This window comes from Thermobia domestica, chromosome 18, assembly GCF_964235325.1.
Source record: "Thermobia domestica chromosome 18, izTheDome1.hap1.1, whole genome shotgun sequence".
NCBI lineage: Eukaryota > Metazoa > Arthropoda > Insecta > Zygentoma > Lepismatidae > Thermobia > Thermobia domestica.
This window is the reverse complement of record NC_137471.1, coordinates 38,895,365-38,919,003: the sequence shown is the minus strand read 5'-3', so window position 1 is coordinate 38,919,003 and position 23,639 is coordinate 38,895,365. Positions and strand designations below refer to the sequence as shown.

The 23,639-nt window shown below is 35.3% G+C and overlaps 1 protein-coding gene across 1 annotated transcript in view; it reads right to left on the bottom strand.

The window, feature by feature from the left end:
• Nucleotides 1-9,484: 9,484 nt before the first annotated feature.
• Nucleotides 9,485-23,639, bottom strand: part of LOC145675539 (uncharacterized) — a 29,132-nt gene continuing 14,977 nt past the window's right edge. Inside the window, exons 2-3 of the mRNA XM_081746028.1 lie at nt 17,306-17,784; nt 9,485-11,297 (exon numbers count right to left, since the gene is read on the bottom strand). Coding sequence (XP_081602154.1) covers nt 10,310-11,297; nt 17,306-17,679 — 1,362 coding nt within the window. The 5' untranslated portion in view covers nt 17,680-17,784 and the 3' untranslated portion in view covers nt 9,485-10,309. The remainder of the gene's footprint in view (nt 11,298-17,305; nt 17,785-23,639) is intronic.

Sequence of the window (23,639 nt, the reverse complement as noted above, 5' to 3'; positions counted from 1 at the left end):
AACACTACACTTCTGACACATAGAGTGATGTTGGTGCAGTGTAACGTTTGAAAGTGCTGTTAGTGAAAGTGCATCCTATCAGAAATGGACCAACAGAAGCCCCACCTTGATGGATCAGGAGACGCCCAAGAGCGACGCCCCTTGCAGTTTAAGAGGAGGACGCAGCAGGAATCGAAGACAGGAACTCCGGATCCAGGACACTTCTCACGGAAGAAGGAAGCCAAGAAACGCAGGGACATCTTGTATGTGTGTGCTCAGCTCAATGGTGACTACGAAAGTGGTGAGAGCAGTGTGGACGGCGAAAGGTAGGACCCATCCAAATTATTTTTTGTTGATGCTAAAAGGGAAATTTTCGGCATTGAATAAAATGCAAGACGTTCGCGATATAAAAGTCGGAACTATTTGAAAACTGTAAACGCATTTACACCGCGTGGAGATAAGATTTTCCAATTCGAACTATTATTACTAAGCATTAGAATTCTTTTTTTTCTTTTTGAGCAAGGCTTATTGAAAATAGAGAGACTTTTTACAATGGAACTTATATATATATATATTCTGTGACTTCAGTGAACATGTCGTTGTTTTTATTAAAGAGATAGTAGTTTATGTCATTATTATTCTATTTGTCACTTAGGATTTTTAAATAATATATCAAGAAAGTTAAATTTAAATGTAGATCAAATAACAGGTTGTAGACCTTTAACGACTCGAACGGTGAAATTTGTCATGAAAGAAGCATGTACTTTACCATATTGAAGTTTGTATGAAGTGAAAGTGCATCATCTGCGCTATGGACATACAAAATAAGAAATTTAAGATAATTTAGAACAAGGCGTAATAGGTATTCCTAGAAAATATATTCAAGACATTGCTCTAATTTTCCAAAGATTATTGTGTTTGTAAAGTCATTTTGCATAGAAGTTAACGCACTAAGCGAATCTATTTCGACCTATATGCTAGTAAAACTCTAATAATAATACTGTAATGTCTCAATAAAAGTATGTTATGTAAGAGAGCTAAGAGATTAATTAGTGATTACAATATATGCGACTTTTCTCGCAATTAATCATTTTCTTTATTAGACATACGTATTCCGTAAGTAAAGCGGAACCGACATTATTTCAGTCAGGTAGAATACAAATGGAAAAACACGAAGTAGGCTAAGTAAAGCCGCAATTATTACGTCATTCTGATCCTCTAACAATCGAGCGATCAGAAGTTTATGCGCATAGACTAGACAAATAAATGAAAATATACGGCCATATACCAATCTTATTGATGATACAGAGAGAAAATCACGAAAACTCAATATATTCATGTTAACAATCTCGAGAGACGTCTTTGCATTTACTATTAATATTCATATGTTATTTGATTTTTATGTATGTATGTATGCATGTCTTTACTTATGATTTTTTTTATATATCTATATATGTTTGTGTCTGTTGATTTTGTACTTGTATATATATATATATATATATATATATATATATATATATATATATATATATATATATATATATATAACTTTTATGCATAATCAAATAGTAATGCTACACTCATTGATTTTATGTATTGGATGGTGTATTCTTGTTAGTTAGGTAAATGTCGAATTGCATATTTAGTGTACTTATTTTCATTCTCAGTTATTAATTTCAATAATTAAAAATGGTTAGCAGTCAGGCAGTAGGTTTACTTAACTCCTTTAGATCATTCTATGTTTCTTTCATACTTCCCACGAATCTCAAATCAAAGTCATGACTTGTTTCTCGACTTATTTTTTTTATTTCAATTTACTTCAACTTATTTCCACTTACTTCAACTCGTTTTAACTTATTTTAAATCATCCCAACATTTAGTTTTCACCCAAATAAGATATAGGTAGTTATATTCAAATTCCGTCAAGCTATATAATATCCTAATTTCTTAAATATTAAAAAGGTCATAGTCAGAACATATCAGCTGATCAACGTAAACTATATACTTAGCATACGATGTCAAATAATTAGGTATTTTTCAAATGCAAGATTGTGATTTAACCAGTTTGGTATGACATATTTGTAAATTACGAAAGCTCTATATAAAATATAAACAATGTAAGATTGCATCTAGCACTGGTTATAGACATCAATTCCACAGTTTGTTTATGTGTGTCAGGTTAATGATAACAATTCATTCACTACATAGTTCAAGAAAGAAAGCCCAGATGTAATTTACTTAAATTGATTTCTTTTTGTGTTAAGGCCTTATGCCTTATTCTGAACATTTGTTGTCATAAAACTCAAAATTCAATGTTAATTTTCGGCCTCCTAAGATTTTTTCTAGAAAAACATTTTCTTGTTGTTGTTTTCGTTTGCTCATTAAAACTTTTATTACATTGTTAACCCCAAATTCGTAAGCTTTTTCTTTCATAAACAGTTGTATCCCTAACCTTAAGCATAACATTGGTTTCCAAGGGATCTGTTAGGCTAATTAGGCAATATAGGCAATGTCTCGATTCTAGTGGGGATTATCAGAATTTTCAACTAAAATTTTAAATTCTAGATATTCGTTTATTTTCTGGTATTATTATTATTATTACTATTATCATTCAGTCCATTTGGAAAGTGAAAGTCAGTCTAGTTCGTCCACATAAACCAAACATTAGAGCAAAATTCTCTTTCAGCGTTGCAGCATGTGAATACAGGATACGTATGCAAATAATATCAAGTTTCATCTGCTTACACGGTTTTAGAGGGATCTTGTTTCCCTAAAGCCCTGGGACACCGCGGGGAGATAGGATTTCCAAACCGTGAAACTAGTCCTTATCGAGTCACAAACCATTTTAGTTCGGGGAACGGAGACTTTAACGGTGGTGCAAGGGAATAAATAGGGACAGGACTTAATGTGAACCCGAAACCCGCCATCTCATTTTTTTATTCTTATTATTACGAAATCTGGCGCTACAAGCGATCACCACCGGGATCTCTCTCTCTTTTTCATTTTTCAAATTTTACAAATATGGCGCATCCGAACAGGAACTCGATAGTTAATTTTCGAACTCGATAATTTATTTTCAGACACGATAATTAATCTTCGAACTCGATAATTTATTTTCAGACACGATAATTAATTTTTAGACTCCATAATTAACTTTTAGATTCGATAATTTATTTTTAGATTCGATAATTAATTGTCAGACACGATAATTACTCGATAATTACTTTACAGTCTCGACGAATACGCTTCAAAGAACTCCATTATTTTAAGAACTCGATTACCGTTTAAGGACTCGAAGATCAAAAAAAAAAAAAATTAGAATCCGTTTTTAAATTTGCAAACCGTTTGTCAATTTTCCATACCTGTGTAGGGAACCGATTTCTGTTTATAAAAAAAAAAGTAACTGCTTGCTAAGATTATTATCAGCTTCATAATGAGCTTTGGAATCGAACTACATTCAACGGAAGTTGAACAGTACTTCTAGGAACGATCAACGTTCTTTTCCCCTCCAATTTCATTTCTTTTTCAGCCAGAAGAATGTAAGTTACGTTTACGTTGAGCTAGCAATAGAGAATATTAGTTTGCATGATTTATTTGTATTGAAAATGGGTGACTGAACAAGAAAAAGAAGAAAAAGAAGAAAAATAAGGTAACCAGGTGAGGAAAATAGATATAGGGTAATAACTACAAGTTGCTAAAATCAAATCGAACCTGTTACCATTCATGCATTTATAAAATAGTCATTTATATATATATATATATATATATATATATATATATATATATATATATATATATATATATATATATATATATATATTTACATAGAAATAACTTTTCTTCTATTAGTTTATATTTAAGGTGTGCCTATATTCGTTTATCATTTGAATTTTCAGTATGTATAGGATTAAGCTAAAAATGTATCATCACTTGTGTAGGTTAAGTATAGCATTTAGTAAATTTTAAGAGAAAATGATTTAAAGTGTGAATTACTATGCTTTGAAATTATTGCAAAAGATCGTACACTCAAGCTTATTTCATGAATAAATAAATAAATAACATCAACGTGTTGTGTGTGTGAACAATTATAAGCGACGAAACTTAATATTTCATTAGTATACTGCAAGAATACTGTTTTTAAAAATTAAGTTAGCAACTATTAAATATATTTTGTGTATGTGCAAAAATAATTCGGCGCAGAAGCCGTATCCTTTTTAGTTTCAGATGCAGACACTTTTTGCACAGACGACAGAGATAAGGAACAAAATGGCGACTGAAAAACACACGGACGCTCCCAATAGAAGCCCTACAAATAATGAAATGTTCGCCATGTTTCAGACACTAATGGAAAAGTTTGCAGAAGAAAGAAGAAAAGACTCAAGAAAATTGCAAGAGGAACTTTGCAAAAAGTTCGACCAACACTTTGAAGAAATAAACAGGAAGCTTGACGCGAACACCAAGAAGATTGACGAGAACGCCAGAAAGTTTAACGAGAACATACAAGAAATGAGAAGAGAGCGAGAAGAGCTCAGAGAGAAGCAGAATGAGACAGATGAGATTCGAGAAGAACCACCTCAAGAGGAAAATCTGCAAGACGCTGAGGTCATTCCGGAACGAGAACAGCACAGTCAGATAGTAGAAAAGAGCAAGCTGGAAGAAGTTATACTGGAGGAACCTCCATCAGAAGAAATTGTGCAAGATACACGTCGGGAGACCAAGACGACTCACTCACCTGTGGACATCCATATAAACACTCCAAAATTCAAGGTTAAACGCAAACTGCGTGGAAGAATGGTCCCTGGGAAGACAAGAATACAGCCAAGACGGCACAAGGAAGCAAGAATGAAATGTTTTCACGACAAACGTCCAAGATGGCAACGCAGCCATAACTTTTGCAGGAGGAATAATCACCAGAAGCCATGGAGAAAATGGGCAGAAGACTCCAGACATATAGAAGGAAAAGGAATACTTGAGTTCGAAGACCAAGATTCATGGATAAATTACAACGGCCAGGGAAGTCCATGTGACCGACAAGATATTCACAGTCAGGTCAGACCAAATGAAACGCAGGAGATGAGCGACGACAACTGGGAGAACGAAGCAAATCCGCCATGTATCACAGTTTATGATGAAGGTACCAATGTAGGACACCTGAGGTCAAACGCAGAATGTAAAGATGACCAAGACGATACATTGATTGAACCTATCAAAGTGGTAAGAACTCAAGAAATGAGTAATAACAATTGGCAGTACTCACATTGTACCAAGGAAAGCCTTGAAAATGAGAAGACTGGTATCGCCATTGTCACCATTCGCCCGGCTATGACATTTGTTTACTAAAAGTTGGCTTGCAACGGTCCAGATTCGAGTTAAGGTCACGTGACAGCTTGCTAGAAGACAACTTCAGGAACACAATGGCATGAAAACAAATGGAAGCACAGTAATAGAATGATTGCATACAAGAAGTAAAGAAGAAGAATTGCCAGAAGATAATGCAAGAAAAGAAGAATTGAAAACTGAAACATCAGCGCGGAGGAGAAAACTTAGCAGGAAACTGATGAAAGATATATAAGAAAATTTTGTCTATGGCACAGCTCATTTGAATGTACCTGCATCTCTTATCCAAGTGGCTAACCCTAGAAGATAAACATAAAGAATAAGAAGATGAATTATATGGATGCATAATGCCCAGAAGTGAAATTGTCTACCAACGTATTTACTTTAACTTTATTTCAGGTACCGGATGTGAGACAATCAAAATTACAGAGGAAGATTGGAAAAAGATGTTCACCAATGTGCGCAACCCAGCATTGAAACCGGCCCAGGAGATATAATTTTTGTTATGCACGAAGAAGTGCCTGTATATAGAGCAATCGGTAGAGAGGATTCCCGATTTGAGCTCTCTGAAGTGGAGTTTTGCGTTTAGAGCAGAGACTCAACGCACCCATTCCCCCTGGTGATGATAACTGCGAAAACGCGCCGAGCCAAAGTATAGTGAGCTACGAGCAGATGACAATTCCACCAAGATGTTTGCAAGTTCCCACAATTGAATGGTCGCGACATGGAACTTTGCCTTAATCATTTCACTCTCCTTATATTTTAGTTATGTTACTGAAGAAGAATCATGGCCGAAGAATAAAAGCAGAAGTGCGAGCAGTGGCTTTGCCCTTGCACATGGAGGAATTGAAGCTCCATGCCACCCTCTGTAACCAATGCTCTCCTTCCCGATGATACAAGACGCTGAAGATTATATAATATTGTTGTTTTGTTACCTAGGAAAGCCAGCACTTAGGAAGAAGAATAAGATGTCGTATCCCGCGCAGAAAAAATAAAGAGAAAGTCCAATCATTTCGCCTGCGATGACGCAGACCAGAAGGAAGAAAATTAAAGAAGAACTCCAAGAGATAATTAAAAATAATGTCATATGTTATTTAAAACGTGACTCATAAGCCTGTGTCCAGCAGCTTGAACTGACCACAAACTCGATACCTGACACCTCTCATCCAGATTGCAGATCAGAGCACACGAGGTAAAAATCATTAGGGTTCGGATTTTTATGTACTTCAACTTTTCTATAACCGTCAAGATTAGGGATTGGATTTTCATGTATTTCATAATATTTTTGTGAACTTTGAAATTTCTGATTAGGGTTCGGATTTTTATGTAATGTTCAATTTGTACTTAGAATTCATGATGCAATGTCAATCACAAACTTTCTCTTAGGAAGGAGATCTGTTTCAACTAAGTTGCATCATCTGCTCCATCTTAGGAGGAGGATAACTGTGACAGTTGAATCATCACCATTTTTATTTAATTTTTAAATAAATCTTTTAAATTCAATTTTGCATATAATTATGAACATTAGTGAATATCATTTTCATTTTCATTTTTGTTTGTTTAAAGAAGCAAAGGGCATTCTTTATTTTCCCTCACTCTCCGAGAGTAAGATGTTTTCTTTTTTTATTCTGTATACCTGTCGGTGCGGCGAGGACAGTTGAAAGACCCTTCTATTGTCTCTTAATACCGCTGCCTAAGCCACATGCGTAGAAGACCACACACAACAGAGGACCCTGCGTGAGCCCAAGAAAGAAGAACAGAACAGCTTTTAGCATCTTTTTGTGAAATTGAGAAAAATAATAAAGTCTGAACACATTGAATAGAATCCAAGTGGAAAATAATCTCTGCGAATTTGTCAAAATCACAGCATAGACCATATGTCGCCACGCACAACCAAGATAAAAATTTTAACATAGAACTGTAAAATGGTCCACAACCACGCACGAGACGACTAGGCGCCAAATCAACCCTCATAAATTTTTTTAAACAAGTAAAATCTAAAAAATCACGTACGTCGGAGAAACGACGCTCGAACACCGTAAATAGGCGGAGACCAAGAAAATAAAAAAAAATTAGGACATCAAAATAATCTAACGAATAAGAGAACAGAGAAGAAATCGAAGACACCGTTAGAGGCGTATCCAAAACATCGACAGGTTAAAAATTCAAAACTTCAGGTCAGTCGTATTCAAGTACATCACCGGGAAATACCATATCACCACAACACAAAACATACCCGGAACTTACACACACACTACACCGATAATCAAAAGAAATCAACCGAGAATAATTTGCGGCTAAACTCAAAGAAGCCGAGTGTGCGAACTTCCAATTTTTTTTAGGCATCGGAACTTACACTTTGATCCTCTATATATATATCTATGTAAACTTTTAATGCTGCTAATATATATATCGAAACGCTTACAGACATTTTTTTGAGTGACAGAATTTCGCACTTATAATTAGAAACATATTCACGAGCAATTACAGACAATTAGCAATAACGGATGGCCTACATACTCACCGAAAGCACTTAGACTAGTTTCAATAATACATAATCAGTTTTGAAGTACTATACACAATACTTAAAAACAATAAATACTATTTATCCGTGTAACACTACACTTCTGAAACATAGAGTGATGTTGGTGCAGTGTAACGTTTGCAAGTGCTGTTAGTGAAAGTGCATCCTATCAGAAATGGACCAACAGAAGCCCCACCTTGATGGATCAGGAGAAACCCAAGAGCGACGCCCCTTGCAGTTTAAGAGGAGGGCGCAGCAGGAATCGAAGAGAGGAACTCCGGATCCAGGACACTTCTCACGGAAGAAGGAAGCCAAGAAACGCAGGGACATCTGTATGTGTGTGTTCAGCTCAATGGTGACTACGAAAGTGGTGAGAGCAGTGTGGACGGCGAAAGGTAGGACCCATCCAAATTATTTTTTGTTGATGCTAAAAGGGAAATTTTCGGCATTGAATAAAATGCAAGACGTTCGCGATATAAAAGTCGGAACTATTTGAAAACTGTAAACGCATTTACACCGCGTGGAGATAAGATTTTCCAATTCGAACTATTATTACTAAGCATTAGAATTCTTTTTTTTTCTTTTTGAGCAAGGCTTATTGAAAATAGAGAGACTTTTTACAATGGAACTTATATATATATATATTCTGTGACTTCAGTGAACATGTCGTTGTTTTTATTAAAGAGATAGTAGTTTATGTCATTATTATTCTATTTGTCACTTAGGATTTTTAAATAATATATCAAGAAAGTTAAATTTAAATGTAGATCAAATAACAGGTTGTAGACCTTTAACGACTCGAACGGTGAAATTTGTCATGAAAGAAGCATGTACTTTACCATATTGAAGTTTGTATGAAGTGAAAGTGCATCTTCTGCGCTATGGACATGCAATATTAGAAATTTAAGATAATTTAGAACAAGGCGTAATAGGTATTCCTAGAAAATATATTCAAGACATTGCTCTAAATGTCCAAAGATTATTGTGTTTGTAAAGTCATTTTCCATAGAAATTAACGCACTAAGTGAATCTATTTCGACCTATATGCTAGTAAAACTCTAATAATAATACTGTAATGTCTCAATAAAAGTATGTTATGTAAGAGAGCTAAGAGATTAATTAGTGATTACAATATATGCGACTTTTCTCGCAATTAATCATTTTCTTTATTAGACATACGTATTCCGTAAGTAAAGCCGAACCGATGTTATTTCAGTCAGGTAGAATACAAATGGAAAAACACGAAGTAGGCTAAGTAAAGCCGCAATTATTACGTCATTCTGATCCTCTAACAACCGAGCGATCAGAAGTTTATGCGCATAGACTAGACAAATAAATGAAAATATACGGCCATATACCAATCTTATTGATGATACAGAGAGAAAATCACGAAAACTCAATATATTCATGTTAACAATCTCGAGAGACGTCTTTGCATTTACTATTAATAATCATACGTTATTTGATTTTTATGTATGTATGCATGTCTTTACTTATGATTTTTTTATATATTTATATATGTTTGTCTCTGTTGATTTTCTACTTGCATATATATATATATATATATATATATATATATATATGTATATAGCTTTTATGCATAATCAAATAGTAATGCTACAATCATTGATTTTATGTATTGGATGGTGTATTCTTGTTAGTTAGGTGAATGTCGAATTGCATATTTAGTGTACTTATTTTCATTCTCAGTTATTAATTTCAATAATTAAAAATGGTTAGCAGTCAGGCAGTAGGTTTACTTAACTCCTTTAGATCATTCTATGTTTCTTTCATACTTCCCACGAATCTCAAATCAAAGTCATGACTTGTTTCTCAATTATTTTTTTTTTTTTATTTCAATTTACTTCAACGTTCCATTGTGGCTTTTAATCCTATGAGTAAGTATGTGAGTACTCAAACGTGTTTTCGTTCAAATCCCTTTGCCACATTGCGTACAAGTAAATGGACGTACACCTCTAGGAGTAATGGCATGATCCCTCAAATCATATTTTCTTGTAAACGCTTTTCTCAATGAAGACAAGCATGTGGTTTTGCGCCTGTATGAGTAATAGTATGTTTCTTTAAAGCAGAAAACGTTTTGCAACACAGAGTGCAAGCATGTGGTCTTGCACATATATCAGTGAGCAAGTGACATTTCAAAGTATCTATCCTACTAAAAGCCTTTCCACAATAAGTTTAAACTATGCCGTATAAACCCTGTACGGGTAAGCAAGTTATACTTCAAACTACCTTTTGATTAAAAGCTTCTCCACACTAGGTGCAGGTATTCCTTTTTTTCCCTCTATAAGTAAGCAAGTGACGTCTCAAAGTATCTTTCGTAGTAAAATCCTTTCCACAATAGGTGCAGGTACGCAATTTTTCCCCTGTATGAATAGATATAGGAGTCTTTAAATCATATATTCTAAGAAGTTCAATGTCACAACGAGGACAAGCATGTCGTTTTGCGCGTTAATGAGTAAAAGTGTGTTTTTTCAAATCAGACTTTGTAGAAAATGTTTTGCCACACACAGTGCAAGGGTGCGCTTTCTCACCTGTATGAATAAGCAAGTGACATTTCAAATGATCTTTCTGCCTAAAAGCCTTTCCACAATATGTGCATGTATGTGGTCTTTCCCCTGTATGAGTAAGCAAGTGATATTTCAAATTACCTTTCTGAATAAAACCCTTTCCACAATAGGTGCAGGTATGCGATCTTTCCCCGGTATGAGTAAGCAAGTGATTTTTCAAATTACTTTTCTGCATAAAACCCTTACCACAAAAGGTGCAAGTATGCGATCTTTCCCCTGTATGAATAAGCAAGTGTTTTTTCAAATTACTTTTCTGAATATAACCCTTTCCACAATAGGAGCAGGTATTCGGTCTTTCCCCTGTATGAGTAAGCAAATGATATTTCAAATTACTTTTCGAAATAAAATCCTTTCCACAATAGGTGCAGGTATGCGGTCTTTCCCCTGTATGAGTAAGCAAGTGATATTTCAAATTACTTTTCTGAATATAACCCTTTCCACAATAGGAGCAGGTATGCGGTCTTTTCCCTGTATGAATAAACATGTGGGTCTTTAAATGTTTTTTAGAGGTAAACGTTTTGGGACACTGTGGACAAGTCGTTGGACTTTTACCATTATGTGTAACACTATGAGTCTTTAACACAGGTTTTGTAGTACACGTCTCTCCACATATAATAGGAGTTTCTGTTGTTTCGACTGTATGTGTTACGGTTTCATTTACAAATATAGATTCTACAGTGTGCTCTGTCCCATCAATAGGATATCCGCTTAAGGAACATCTGCTATCATTTGGCACCTGAATTAATGAAGCGGACCTTTGGCTATCGATTTCCACACTCGTATGGTTTACAGAAGTATGCAATGTCAATTCGAAATTTTGATCAAGTGTTCGTGTATTTTTGTACCCACTCGAAGCCTCGCCATGCGAACTAAAAAATATGAAATATACTTTTACGTGTGACAGAGAAATCAATTACTGAATATGAGACACGACTGGATACCATTCTTCGTAACAAAAGACGAAAAAAATGGTCTTACAACGATGGTAAAAAATAAAAATAAGATCATTGCTTGTTAACATATTATTTGAGTAATATAACAATTACACGTTGATATCGAAATAATATACTGTGCCTTAATTACTAAGGTGATCAGGGCGAAATTAACTATAAAGGATACAAAATTATTACTGTGAGATAATTAGTTGGATACGTGCAGTAAAAGTACCTTTTCGCATTATCAACATGTCACTTTTCCGTAAGAGTATTTCAACTTCAGTAAGACAGAATAAATGCATATGACGATTTTCATTCTATCATTATTACCCTGATTTCTGATGTAATCAAATGGCGTGAGAATTTTCTTTGCTTGGCCGATTACAATTTGCTACAAAAACCTTTCCAGCAGCAGATTGCCTTTAGTTTCCAAACATTTTGAACTAAGAATGTGGAAGATACTTAACCGTACCACTATTACAAGGCTAAAATGTGCAAGTACGATACTACCCATCAGATAACAGGGTTCATTAAGGAGATGTTGACGTTAATTTTTAACAAAGACGCCATTTCTGAAAGCGTACTGATCGGCAAGTATTTCATGAACACAAAGATATTCATCCTCGTAACGAAAACACCACGAGTAATCATGCATCTATTTTTTAGAAAATTGATATAGATATTGCCTGCAGTTCCACTTCAGAAGATGGGGGAACCTGTCCAACACAGCTAATCACTGGATCTTGTACTGTTCTCAATGAGCACCTTTACGTTCTTTGCCGCGTTCTGATCACGTTTGTCGGGAGACTTGAGGTCCCAATTATTAGCCCCGTTTGATTTCCGAATAAGAGAGCAAAGTTGCAATAAATCTTAGAAAGCGTAAAGCTAGAAATTCCTGATACTTCCCAAAGAGGCTGACAATTGCAACTGACATTTGACGCCTGCGTCATGAATTGACCAGTGCTGAAGTGTCATGTCCACTTTGAAAAATTAACGGAGGTCCTGCTGAGTAACTGATCCGGAAGTAGCCTATAATTGTAACAGACACAATTATATTATTTTTGAATTAACGATAATCTTTGATGGGTTTGTCCATTTTCGTTCCATTACTGTGCCTAGTTTGACGTGAATCATGGAGTATTAATCACATTACAGAACTCGTCTCCTGATAATAAGCTTAAACTACTGCAACCCTTTAATCCTACATGGGCAAATCTTTTCAACTTTAATGAATTTAGACTCGGATCGTTCCAATCCGATAGCCAAAAGTCGAACTACAAGCGACAAATCCACTGAGGCTAGAATTGTGTCTAAGCAATTTAAAATGAATGAAATCTTAAATGTACGTTCCACTGTTATGCCGGCTAGGCTAAAGTAGATGCTGATTATGACAAATGAATGAAATATTGGAATGAAGAAAATGGGAGGAAACGGTCGAACCCCGAGAAAACCCACGAACACGGTGTTTGTCCACCTCAGAGTCCACTTGGCAGGAGCTAGGATCGAATTCGGGACCCCACGCACCAGAGGTGAATGCTCTACTACTAAGCCACCGCGGCCCCCTCTAAGCAAATTGAGAGCTAATGAACTAGCGCGATATGTGTTACAATTATAGCCCTCTCTCCAGAAAATTTTTGTGTCATTTAGCTCTCTCCGATCTACTATTGACAATTTCATACGTCTTAAAGGTATTTTTCATAAAAGCCTTTTTTGGCTTCACGTGAGAAAGAAGTATGATGCACCAAAACTGAACATATAGTGCAGAAATCAATTTAGTTCAGACTGCAATGCGATAACACTCCCTTATAAGAATTCCCTTATATATAAATCTGCTATTAAACTTCTATCAATCAACCAATTCAAAAATGGAATTAATCCTACACGTTATACTTACAGTTTAACTTATCATATACTGTTTCCAATTGGGATGATACCGAAAATGTATGGTTGTTAACCCTTCCGGACTCAGGTGGGGAGAGACACAAACAGGTGCGTCACTTTTTAAATCCGCTCCTTTGTTGACTCTCATTAATATATCCGGATATTTTTTTTTTCCAATTATGGTTGGACACTTTACCATATACGTTTTCTTTTCTTCTGAGTGTCGGATTTCATTCTAAAATTTCAGCTCAAATTTATAAATTTGTGAATTTTCGCATTTTCTTTTACCTCTCCCTACATAACGCACCATAGAAACTTCCAATAAAAAAATAAGGGAAAACATACTTGAGGTTTACAGTAGACGTTGTTCTCTAAGTGGAAACATAATTTATTCTCTTTTCCTAGAATGAGATTTTTTAATGACATGCTTAGTTTATTAGATATAGTCATGATACTTCTAGGATATATTAGTGGTGTACCAAAGTTTATTTTAAGATAGTAACAGTGTTTCCAATCACAAAATTGTTTGATTTTAAGTGTAAAAATCGAAAAAATCTCACTTTTCCTTCTAGAATTACCTTCTTGTTAGCGACATTGGAAAAAGCGTACCAGCATCTGAAAGTCCCGTTTCTGGTAAACACAATGCAGCATAAATGTTACAATAGAACAATTAGGGAAGCTGCAGCACATGTATAACTCTTGATTTTTCCTTCTGAGACGAAAAAGTGTACAAATATTCTGGGTACAATGAGAAAGAGACCTTTTCTTCCTCTTTTTACAAGGCAGCCAGCGACTTCAGATTTTCCATGTACCTTGTCAACATAAAAAAAATTTTTTTGTGACTTCCACCATATGGGAACAGTGGAGGCAGTTACAAAAAATCTTGAAATCCGTTAGGGAATTTTTCGTAAATTTTCACTCCTATATTTCTCTCACTGGCAACACCGCAATGTAAATTACCCCAAAAAATAGCCACATCCCCCTTCTAAATCACATCAATCGGGTAAACAGTTTCTCAGCAATAAGTCACTAACTGAAAATGTAGGAAAACGCCGAAAACGATCTGGGTCCGAAAGGGTTAAATTAATTACACCAGTGCACAGTGGGCAAGGCACTTCGAAATCTCTGCGAAAAGAGGAAGTCGTGTTTTAATGTTTATGGAACTTGGTATGCATAAGTATAGAAGGTTACTCAGTACAAATTTTATACTAAAAGGGAAAATGCTGAACAAACTTCATATATATATATATATATATATATATATATATATATATATATATATATATATATATATATATATATATATATATATATATATATGTAGGTGTGTGTGCGTGTGTCTAATATGAGTATATGAGTATAGATATTTAAGAACAACAGGATGTGAAACTAGCAACAAGTGAAATCATACTTGCTATACACTATTATGCTTCGAAACGTCACAAACTATCGCAGCTACTTGCAATACACTATTATGATTCGAAACGTTAGAAACTATCGCAGCCACTTTTTTTTACAACCTATATCACTTAACAGTTTGTGTTTTCTGAGCTGATTGTCTTCGTATTTCGGGTTACTCACCTGTTTCCCAGCTTGATTCTTTTTAGAATATGTTGTCTGATTTCCCGTGCTCCATGTTTTATATTCTCATTTCACATCGTAGAATTCACATTGCTCATTACTGTATTAATCTCAAGGTTGAATGAAAAGGAAGGTGGTAAAATAGATACATAGGTACTTATATGGCTATTTATTTAGAATCAAACTCAATCCTTGTTGCACGTACGTGTGGCTTCAGGAGAGAAAGAACTTCCCGACGGTGCTTTCGTCTGTTTCGCTGAGACATGGCCTGTCGGATGGTGGAAGTTACGGGATCAGGTGTCAGAAACAATCGGAACATAACATTTTCTACTGCCTTTCCTTTGGAACACTTACGTGAGGAATGCTCTTGGTCCTGTTTAACGTGCTCCCGGTATTGCTGATGTACTACCGGACCTCTTCGAACATTTGTCCTATTGGAAGCAAAACATGGACGGTGATAGACTGGCCATGAGGGAGAATCTTCTGAACTGATCATGGCATGTAAAATAACGGGTAATTTGTAATATACAACTTCTGGATATCATTTGCACAGCTTTTAAATCTGCCTCCCTCGATATCCAGTCATGAAGATAACGCTTGCAGTAACACAGAGCACTTTTCGATGAATTTCGTGTGGAATCCTATTATCCTAGCTACAGTTTCCGAATTGTGAAAAAACCTTCCAGCCATGTTACGTTCTTTTCATGTGCCACTGCCGCCCGGCTTTGGCTAATCAAGTATGAGGCCTAACTTAAATTTTTAATTTCTTTTATATGTCTGACTTCCTTTCTTTGCGCTTTTCTGATTTTCTTTCCCAACTTGCCATTTCTTTATATCTAGTCTTCAAGCCACATAAAGAAGCCACCCCACGAATGTAATAAATACATATAATGTAAAAAGTCTAAATCTGAAGGAGTCGGGATTTTTAGGATAGCTGATGGAGGTCTTCTAACTGTCTATATCTTTAGGTTTTGTGACTCAAAAATGACAAGTTTGTGTAGACTTTGCGTGGTCATACCGTTGCTGATTTGCCGCCTAGCACCGTTAAATTAATCCTGTGTTTGACTTGAAACGCCATATATTCAACGTCAGACTCTTACCTGAATCGTACGATATTGCAGTGTGTCTTTCAGATTTTGTCCAGAACTTGCTAATCTTGTTCGCTGCAATTGAACTTGCTAGATTTCTTGTAGTACTTTTGACTTGTCAAGTTCTCTTTGTTCTCTGCACTTTATCGCGGGTGCGTAAACAAGAGTGTTTTCACTCTTGGCTGACTGAATTGCCTGTCTTTCTTCTCTTTAATCTTTCAATGCTTTCTACTAAGTGTGCTTTGGGAGTTTGATTTTACCCGAGGTGGATGGCTATGGTTCACTGTCACCCAGATTAATATCAGTCCTCACCCATTTCGCATAATTTCTCTCTACCTTATCGTACTCGAGATTGCATTTGTCGAGGTTATGGAACATCGGATAGGAAAAGGTGACTACTGCTTTCTGGTCATTACTACATTACATCCTTCTACCTAATATTTCATCTTCCACGAAGCTCAAAAGCTGCTGCTTCTTGGCTTCTCTGTTCTCTTCTGCAACCTCAGGAAGTCAAATGGCTTTCCATTAGTTATATTATGTGGCGCTGCTTTGAAAAGAGATCAAACCAGGTATTAATATGGTGTACTTTGGTTACAAATTTTTACACACCATCCACACTTAATATACGCTTACAATTTAAACAGGCAAAAATGATTCATTGCTTCTGAAACATGAATAATTCAAGTATCACACTGCGAAAATCTCCATCTTCTATCCTCTTTTCCCGCATTAAAACCTACGAAACCACAAAAAATGTATTTTTCTTCGTGACTGACAACCTACTTCTCCATAAGCATCCATAATCGACAAATTACATATAATGTCAAAACTAGACATGTATCATTGAATTAAAGTATACACATATAGATAAACAATAGTTACTCATCGGTGTATATGACGCTCATGTTCGTAAAAAATTCGCGAAATTAACCTTTTATAACATAGAAAATACATAGAACATTTGCAAAGTTTTGTCTTGGCTTTCACTCCTGATCAAAACAGTGAACATATGTAAGTAACACTGACAGCTGTATACGATTGGGAACTTCCTGGATGATATGCGTTAGGTGATAGACCCTTTGACGAACTTTCATTTTTGAGGTTTTCGTCATGTTTTCGGGGTTCTTGGCCTACTGTGCAGTGCCAGTGGAACTTCAAAGTGAAAAACACTCATATTAGACCTTTCTTTTGGATAAACCTGATATATAGATCAGTCTGGAAAAAAATTTATTAAGTTTTATATTGAAGAAATAAATGTTAATACTTAACACAGAAATACAATACATTCATACATACATACATATATATATATATATATATATATATATATATATATATATATATATATATATAATTTTCAGGATTTTCAAATTTGATATATTACGAAATTACCTTTGACTATAAGGTTCCCTTTTTCCATCTTCAATTCCATCCTCAAATGGCGATGAATCAGCTGATTTTACAGATGAGGCAAACCTCTCAATTTTTAATTCGTCAACGAAATCGGTTAAATATGAGTTATAATCATTGGTTTCTGGCTCGGGCTTCACTGCGGGTAGTAATCCCGAAGTTGGAGATGTAACGTTCTGATGTGTTATCAGACTCTCATTTTGGACTACTGTCAGCTTGGCTTCTTTGTTTTCCGTGAATTGCACACAATTTTCATCAACTGGATTTCCATTAAAAGATTTGTTTTTTTCAGCCACGTGCACAATTTCCGATAGCATAGAAATTAATTCACATGTAAGTTTACGTTCATCTTCCATTGTGACAATTCCAACATCTACTTGCTAACAATCAGCTAAAGTACATGAACTAATTAGAAGGTGACTGTGAATTAAACGGTGTTTCCAGGTAAAAGTTACTCATTCCTACAAAAATAATACAGGAAATATTTATCAAAGAGACTGGAAAGATAAAAAAAATAATAAGGAATCGAGAGTTGTACATAGAATGAACGACAAAAGAAAATTTTTATCTCATATCTGCCAAACTACATCAAATTGGCTTTAGTATTTAATAATGAATGTGTAGTAGCAATAGAGGTATATTCACACGCAATGTATTTAAGTGCGTAGTACTTTGAGTGCGAATGACGCAGACAACAAATCCATGTATATTTCAGAAGTCTTGTAATATATATAGAAAATGCCCACACTCTTCTTTACTTTCTGCAGGTTCATAGTCCCTTCGCGTATTATATTCTTCTTTAGACCTCACTACCTTTTCGCGCGGTTATTCTACGATTTTTCGTGGTATTTCATGTTAGCTGATCTTGTGTGGTCAATGTACAAGTTCTTGTACATTTCACGCCTGAAACTAATAATGTGAAGATACTGAAAGACTGTATTAGTTTACTGCAGAATACTTTTTGTTATTAGAAAAATAACACACGGATTTGTTCAGCTGATAGTTTCTTAAGAAAAAACTGTAATTTAGAAGTTATAAAAATGTTTCACGTCTCCCTAAACGAAAATGTTAATAGATAAATAGGTCGCTAAATCAATACTGAAATCAGAAGCTGCAGTGGATTTCTATCACTTCTGGCTTTAATAGATAATAAAGGATGCAGAAAATGTATTCCTGGAACGTTTATGTCATTAAGAAAATTACTTTACGATATCTGTTGAATTTTTACTTCTAGAGTGATGAACAAGAGTTAGTAATGGTCAATTTCTATCAATTACATTTTGAATTACTGCCTCCGTACCCAAACTTATATGTTTTATCTTTTAACCCTTTGCGTTCTTGGTAAATGTGATGAGACGAGTACTCCTTAAGATTTATTTCGTCTCTTGGACGGATGGACACACAGATAAGTAAATGAGTAAGGGAGTTTCGGTAAATAAATCTACTGAACAAGATTTGTTCATAATTATAGTACTTCTGTGAACAGAATAAAAGTTAGGCCCAGTATCTGTAATGAAAACTCAAAATAAAATCTATAGGCGATACGCTTTTGGAGAGGGTAAACACTGGTATCTCACGTTAATGTACATAAGCAGGAAAAGTTAAAGTTTAACAAATTTTAAATAACATTTTTCTCAAACCTATAAAACAGAAAAAAAATTCTAAGATTATTGGTTTCCTTAGTGCTTGGGAAATCTTCGGATAGAAACGGTGATCAGTTAACTACATTCTTAACTGTGACTTGTTCTGAAAAAAGAAAAGAAATGAATCATAATATCAGAAATTGTAAACTGAGATCAGCCAAAAGTACAAAAATAAATAAATACAAGCATCAAGTGGGATTCGAATACGGTTCAAAAGTTTTGAATAACAAGTGGAGAAAAGAGTTTAAGATATACAGTTACCCAAACAACTGTACATCTATATTTCAGTTATACTGATAGCTAAGGAACACCTTAAGACACTAAACATTACAACCTTAAGCATATTTGGTTTGTCTTTGTTCAGAAAGAGTGTACGTTTCTTCTTTAACTACAAGAGGGACTCGCGGCAGCTCAGTGGTAGAGTTCACCTATGGTGCCTGGGGTCTTTGGTTCCATCGCGCCAAGTTAACTTGGTGCACAAATATCGTGTATGTTTGGGCTTCTCGGGACCTTCCATTTCCTCCCACTTTCTTCGTTCCACTATTTCATCTATTCCACATCATCACCGTCTCCTTTAGACTAGCCGGCATATCTGTGGGACGTAAAACTTCAAGATTTAATTTCATTTAACTACAAGAATGATCTCTGCATTTGCTAGGGTAGTATCTTGTGTTGAAACTAACATGTCATTAAACAATAAAAAAAAGGAGCTGAATATTTTTAACAGAAAACATCAAGGAGTGAAGGACGTGCTTCGAAACTAGGAGGTACTCTCTCAGTCTGTTCTTGCCAACTGACAAGATTAAGGGACTTGGAAAAAGATTACGTACGCAATTATACTTTGAAGAACTGTATAAGAGAACACATAGAGAGAGCGAAGAAAGTAATTGCTTTGCTTTCCTTGTTCAAATAACGATTAGTAACACTCACAGCTTGACATATAAAATAAAAAGAATGTTTCCATACACAAGTTACACACTCCATAAACTAACATTCCTTTTACACACTTCGTAACTTACGGAGAAAAATAAACGACGAGTTACTAAGAACAAAAGACAATCGAGTACAATAGCAGAGAGGAGAGGCTTCGAAAGTGCACGTCGGGGATTTTGCTGAAATTTTGCACATAGATAACAAACCACAAGAAAGCATTTAATCTGAAACGGATTACGGTAACACATAATAGAATTCGAGATATAGGGAGTTATCTGATTGCCTGAATTAAAACGTCAATGACTTATTACGGTGCAAGCGAGGTTTCCTTCATTGTATCCATGGCGAAGTCAGAAGAACAAGCGCCTAGTACTCATTATATCGATGGTTCGCGCCTAACCCGGGGTACTTGTTTAGTGTGTTTAAGACTCTCCTGAATATAAACAAATCACGCATGGTACCTTCCATTTCGATTCAGGCAAAGCATGTAGTATCACCATCTCAGATCTCGCTGAAACATTTTTATAGCACCTAAACATGTTTTTAAGGGACCCATATACTTTTGTTTTGTCAAAAGAAATTCCTGCCAAGTAATGGGCCATCAAAAATGAGTACAATTTATGAATTGTAGAAAATATGGATATTGGTCAAATTTGGAAACACACCATTCAGCTATGGAGACAGGCAGAGGTATAATTCTTGTTGTTGTATGTAGATAGGGATATAAACAAACTATATTTTATTATAGTTTGATTTGCGCATGCGTATCTTTTTGAACAAAAATTAACAAGTAAACGTCAGTTTATCTGAAAAGTCGAAGTTTGCGAATTTTATCGAGCACTTCCGGTTCAAATTTTAAAATTTTGTTTTCACGGTTGGTAAAACCTAGTTACCCGCTCTCCGCGAAAGACAACTGTGTCGCTTCTGTGTGCAACCGTTTTCTCGCAATAAATTCCAGAAAATGTTAAATTTTCCAAATTGCCATTTTTGGGCGTCATTTTCTTGAAAACACCATATTTTAAAATTTTAAAAGTTTTCCAGATGGTTCAACTTTATATGAATAATAAACACACGAAATACCATTCTCGACCAATCTTTCATGAATAAACTAAAGCCTTTTCAATTTAGCAAAGTTCCGTTAACTTTGATGTCACAGCTGGCAATACTGAAAACAACAAAATTTCAACGATTTGATTATGTTTGCGGTTCACATTCATTAAATGAAGAACAAAAGTTTTCCCTGACTTTTTTTTATTATATTGATCAAAAAGGCTCTCTGAAATAATAAAATGAGCCTCCCCGTATTTCTCAGTTTTCTGAGGTGGATATTACGATTACGAAACTCACAAATTTTAAGTTTACTTGAAACGGCCATCCAATAAATTCCGATGATTTATAAGAAGCCTGAACTATTACCTCAGTGATTATTTGGAATGCTCCAGATAAAGTTTTACTATGTGCGTTGTCATTACAGTAATCGAAAATGGACAAAAATTTAGATCGGAACATTTTCTTACGCGTTCCATTAAAAAAATTTACGGACTTTTTAAACAGAACAATCCCAGCAAAAGAATGGGTCATTTGAAATTTTATTCGACCAAAATTGGTAAGTTCACAACCTGCGAGGGAAGTGTGTTTGTGTATTGTGCAAATTTAAAAAATTAATGAAATGAAATGAAATCTTTAAGTTTAACGTCCCACGTTGATGCCGGTTAGGCTAAAGGAGACGGTGGTAATGAGAGATGAGTGAAATGGTGGAATGAAGAAAATAGGAGGAAACGGGAGAACCCCGAGAAAACCCACGAGCACGGTGTTTGTCTGCCACAAAGTCCACACGGCGCGAGCTGGGATCAAACCAGGGACCCCATGCACCGGAGTTGAACGCTCTACCACTGAGCCACCGCGCCCCCTGCAAATCTTAGGTTAGCTGCTACTGCGTTGCTACAAATCAAAGGTGCAGACTGTATTGAAGGTGTTATGAGTGACTTATATTCTTTAGTAGTATGATCCGTAGAAAATGACAGCTGCCTCTAAGTATGTGGTGAATGTCCTGGAGTGGAAGGAATAAGTGTGGAGTTTTTAATTATTGACCCTCATGAAAATGAAAGTGCTACGTATGGCATATGGGAAAACAATGATCTCGTTAAAATCTGTGCTACTTTTTGTTTTCGTATCGTACGTTGGTGGTTTATTTGTAAGAATTGTTACTTATCAAGAAAATTGAAAGAGAATTAATTGCTAAAAGATACAAATTCTATTTCGTGTAGACTTCACTGAAAACTGGATTGTTATTCTTTAAAGTGAAATTCAGAGTTATCACCGTAAAACGAACAAATTTCCATCTTTACAGAACAACTGACAGTTTTGTAATAATAAGCGATGACAAAACACGATTCGGCTCATATACTCATAGTCATAGACAACATTCTAAAAATACTCGAAGAAAAGCGAAAATATAGGTTATAGAAAAAGGTTCGAATACTTGAAAATAAGTGTCTACAATTTCCCAAACCATGTCAGTGATTTCTGATTGTGCTGCATCCCTCTAGAAATCGCTTTCAGATGTTCGAGATGCAGAAAAGTCAGATGTAGCTTTGGTTTTTCAGTGAAACCGTCCATGCAAGGGTTTCTGCGACAGTATTGGGGGTGGGTTGTAAAGAATGTGGCAATGCAGTATAACGTGAGGCAAACACACACACACACACACACATATTAAAACTGCAGAGGAATTTGTCAGTATAGGGTAAGTGCAAACTCTGCGTATTACTCTTGTGTTGTTGCCAGCAAGAATAGGAAAGTGTGCGACTGGTAACTGGTATTCAACAAAGATACCTTTGGCTTTCGGAAAATGGCGAAGTTTTTATGGCAGTAACGGGGTCACCATAAACTAACCTCATGCTGCCACAAAAATCGAGCTTCTGCAACTCAAGCTGAAGATTTAAGATGTCTGCAAAAAGAAACTTTTTTTAACACGCATATATGATAACCAGTGTTGGGTAGCAGAAATACTATGCATAAATCACGAATTACGTGAAGTGCTGTCCATGCTTCCACATGGACCTTCAAAAGGATACAGTTTTGATATAGAAGACAATAACAGAAGTGAAAATAAGCATTTTACGACTATCGACAATGTGCTAGGAGTTCTTAATGCACCAAAACCTATTGAAGTATCTGCAAGATTACACGCTTTTACCGATGAAGACACAAAGCAAGCAAATGATTGGTTCACGTGAAAAAAGTGAAATTTTGTTTTCTAAGACCATTTGAAATAAGTGAACTTAAAATTTGTTTCGTAATAGTAATTTCCACCTGAGATTACTTCGGTTTAAGAAAGCAGAGGAGTAGGGGCAGGCTTATTTTATTATTTCAGAGAGCATATTTGATCAAAATAATAAAAAACAGTCAGGAGAAAACATTTCTTCGTTATTTAATGAATGTGAACCACAAACATTATCAAAGTGCTGCACTTTTATTGTTTCCAGTGTTGCCAACTGTGACGACAAAGTTAACGGAACTTTGCTAACTTGAAAAGGTTATAGGTAATTCATGAAATACTGGCCAAGAATGGTATTTGGTGTGTTTATTACCCATGTAAAGTTTAACCACATGGCAAAATTTCAGAATTTTAAAATATGTTGTTTTCGAGCAAATGGCACCCAAAAATGACGATTTTAGAAAATTTGACGGTATCTAGAATATTTTTTTTAACAACGAAACGATTGCACACAGAAGCGATA